General features: G+C 36.3%; 1 protein-coding gene across 1 annotated transcript in view; it reads right to left on the bottom strand.

Moving 5' to 3' along the window:
• The window catches only part of LOC106473954 (ubiquitin carboxyl-terminal hydrolase 2-like), a gene marked incomplete at its 5' end in the record, with an annotated part of 17,333 nt that overhangs the window by 11,259 nt on the left and 2,706 nt on the right, over positions 1-3,368 (bottom strand). Inside the window, 2 exons of the mRNA XM_013934644.1 lie at positions 1,208-1,321; positions 2,400-2,511. Of these exons, the coding sequence (XP_013790098.1) occupies positions 1,208-1,321; positions 2,400-2,511 (226 nt within the window). The remainder of the gene's footprint in view (positions 1-1,207; positions 1,322-2,399; positions 2,512-3,368) is intronic.

Raw genomic sequence — 3,368 nt, 5'->3', positions numbered from 1 at the left:
ATGAGTGAAAAAACAATAACGACGTTTTTTGACACACTGTGTTATGAGTGAAAAAACAATAACGACGTTTTTTGACACACTGTGTTATGAGTGAAAAAACAATAACGACGTTTTTTGGCACATTGTGTTACTGTATTATGAGTGAAAAAACAATAACGACGTTTTTTGGCACATTGTGTTACTGTATTATGAGTGAAAAAACAATAAAGACGTTTTTTGACACACTGTGTTATGAGTGAAAAAACAATAACGACGTTTTTTTGGCACATTGTGTTACTGTATTATGAGTGAAAAAACAATAAAGACGTTTTTTGACACACTGTGTTATGAGTGAAAAACAATAACGACGTTTTTTGGCACATTGTGTTACTGTATTATGAGTGAAAAAACAATAACGACGTTTTTTGACACACTGTATTATGAGTGAAAAAACAATAACACAATGTGCCAAAAAACGTCACTCATAATACAGTAACACAATGTGCCAAAAAACGTCGTTATTGTTTTTTCACTCATAATACAGTAAATCGGCAGACTGTGCCACTGGGTGGCGCTAACATAGTTACCATTATCAGGACTAGTGACTACAGTGTTTTTATTTTTTTTATTTTTTTTTGATAAAAGCGCCAAACATGATGACTGTAGTTGTGAGGTCAAAAAAAAAATTTAAAGCTCACCCACGATGTGACTTAAATAAATTTTAACGTCTCTAAACTGGGTTAAATAAAAATGGCCGCTGCCGATAATAGCTTGGATAACTACAATCAAACTGTTTTATTTTTTTATCTTAAGAAGGGGCGACCCTGTGGCTACGGGCCTGATTATTACCTTGTTCGGATTTGTAAGAACAATGATGCAACAGAATAAAATACGGTAAATGACAGTTTACGGAGTACAGTTTAGTGACTTTAATATAAGACATTTTCATTGTTCAGTAAATATATAAGACATATGATGTCTTATTTCGGAGTGTCTTCTCACTGTAAAGACAATTTCCAATCCTGTTTATATAGAATAATATGTATATATATTTTTTTCTTTACCGAATGCTATACAGATTTTGTTTAGCGACTTTTTTGACGCCTTTAGAATGTCTAGATAGCAACATTAGCGACTTTTTCAGGGTTTCTCTGCGAATTCCTGATTTGTCGAGTTGGCAACATGGAGTACGAAGGTTGTACTTAAAGCCAAGGAACGTCCATCTTACCTGAGAGTCTCGTCAATATCTGTTCTAATGGGGGGTAGTTTTGTTCTGACCCTATTCACGTCTTCGTGTAGCCCCTGAAGTAAATACCGCATAAACTCTTGGGCATCCTGCTGGCTACTCAGAAAAAGAGAAACAAAGTGAACATCTTTGAATAGAGTTGTTTAACAATAAGTAAAACCTTGGAATGGTCTATTCTTTCATTGGGGGAGTGTCTGTGAGCCAGAGTAGTTTCGGATAATTCCACTCCTCATCAGTGACCCTGGACACTACCACCAATGAAATATCAGACCAAACCAAGACTTTATACTAGTGAGGTATCGAAAATCGAACTGGTGTATTTAAGTGTTTTACACTCACAAGAAAGAAACCTATCATTCTATAGGTATTTGAAGAAACTTGTAGCATTCCGCCACAATTTAACAATACGAAGAATTAAATTGTGGCGGAATGCTACAAGTTCTTAAACTACCTATAGAATGATAGGTTTATTTTATGTGAGTGTAAAACATTTAAATACATCATTTCGGAAGTGAACATCTATCTGGGTTTAATATGAAAATTTTTTTTTTCCAGTGAGATAATCCAAGTTATATTAACTTTTAATATATTCATTTTTCTAACATTTATGATGCCAATATTTATTATTTGTTTGTTTGTAATTAAGCGCCCGTTTTCTAGCGTTGTAAAGTCCGCAGACATTCCGCTGTGCCACTGGGGGGGGTCGCACAAAGCTACTAGAAGGAAGGCAGCTAGCCAGTACCATCCACCACCAACTCTTGGGCTACTCTTTATCAACGAATAGTAGGATTGACCGCCGCATAATAACGGCTGAAACGGTAATCATGTTTGGTGACGTGACTCGAACCGACGGTGGAAGATCGCGATTCGAGCGCCCCCTAACCACCAGGCCATACCAGGCTCAAGATAATATAAAAAATATTGTAACGCAGTTATAGGCCAGTAGACAGGAGTATCGAGTTGCATTTCTGACTTAAAACATTTTTTTTTCAATAATAACGATACAAGGTGGGAAATAGCAACAAGTATAACTATAGGAAACGTGTTGTCGTAATCTCATAAAGAAAAAAAAAGTAATATTTAATAATATCAAAGGTTTTAGTCTATTAAAAGTACAATACACCTTAGCTAAAAACTACATAATTAAACATGGATATGTCTTAGGTTCACCGACCTGTTTCTCGTAAAATACGGCGTAAACTTCCGAATGCGATGGTTGAAATCTTCTAGTTTGGTCACAGTATTAACGTTGGCATCCGACATAAACTGGAGAAGTTTGGCGAAGGCTGTGAACAGATCAGGAAGTTAGTAAGATAAATAGCTCATCAGTTCTAGACTTAAGGAAAATAATACTTAAATCTACGTGCACGAGGTTGAGAAGGGTATTGCTCATTTGAGGCATTATGGGATATATTTTGAAATGATCCTTGCGTTTTGGTCGGATTAATGTCCGTTACATAGGCTAGTGGCTCGGCATGGCCAGGTGGTTAGGGCGCTCGACTCGCAATCTGAGGGTCGCGGGTTCGAATCCCCGTCACACCAAACATGCGCGCCCTTTCAGCCGTGAGGGCGTTATATAGTGACGCTGAATTCGTTGGTAAAAGAGTAGCCCAAGAGTTGGCAGTGGGTGGTGATGACTAGCTGCCTTCCCTCTAGTCTTACACTGGTAAATTAGGGACGGCTAGCGCAGATAACCCTCGTTTAGCTTTGCGCGAAATTCGTAACAAACAAACAAAAACATACATAGGTTAGTGTCAAGTACTGGAGAACGTGGGTTATCGAGTAAGTTCTTAATTGTTTAATCACTTCAGTGGGTTTGATCGAATTATAATATTCATGACCAAAATCACACTAATCTATTAATGCTTTATTTTTTTTCTTTACAATCATTTTAATTCGTTTCTTTCGGATTTAATTTATAATTAAAATGAGATAATAATAATAGTAAAAAAATAAATTAATCACCACTGTCGAAATGATAATTAAATAACTAAAGTTGTGGCATTAATTCTTAACCTAAAATACGCAATTTGTAAATCACGTAAATAAAACTGGCAATAATTAGAATTCACTTGCTTGATCGCGTTCACACCATAGCAGTTGTTGTGACTATTTATGATATAAATAGAGCCTAGACCGCCAC

Source organism: Limulus polyphemus, unplaced genomic scaffold, assembly GCF_000517525.1.
Source record: "Limulus polyphemus unplaced genomic scaffold, Limulus_polyphemus-2.1.2 Scaffold6670, whole genome shotgun sequence".
In the NCBI taxonomy this organism is placed as follows: domain Eukaryota; kingdom Metazoa; phylum Arthropoda; class Merostomata; order Xiphosura; family Limulidae; genus Limulus; species Limulus polyphemus.
This window is presented reverse-complemented; position numbering and strand designations above follow the sequence as displayed.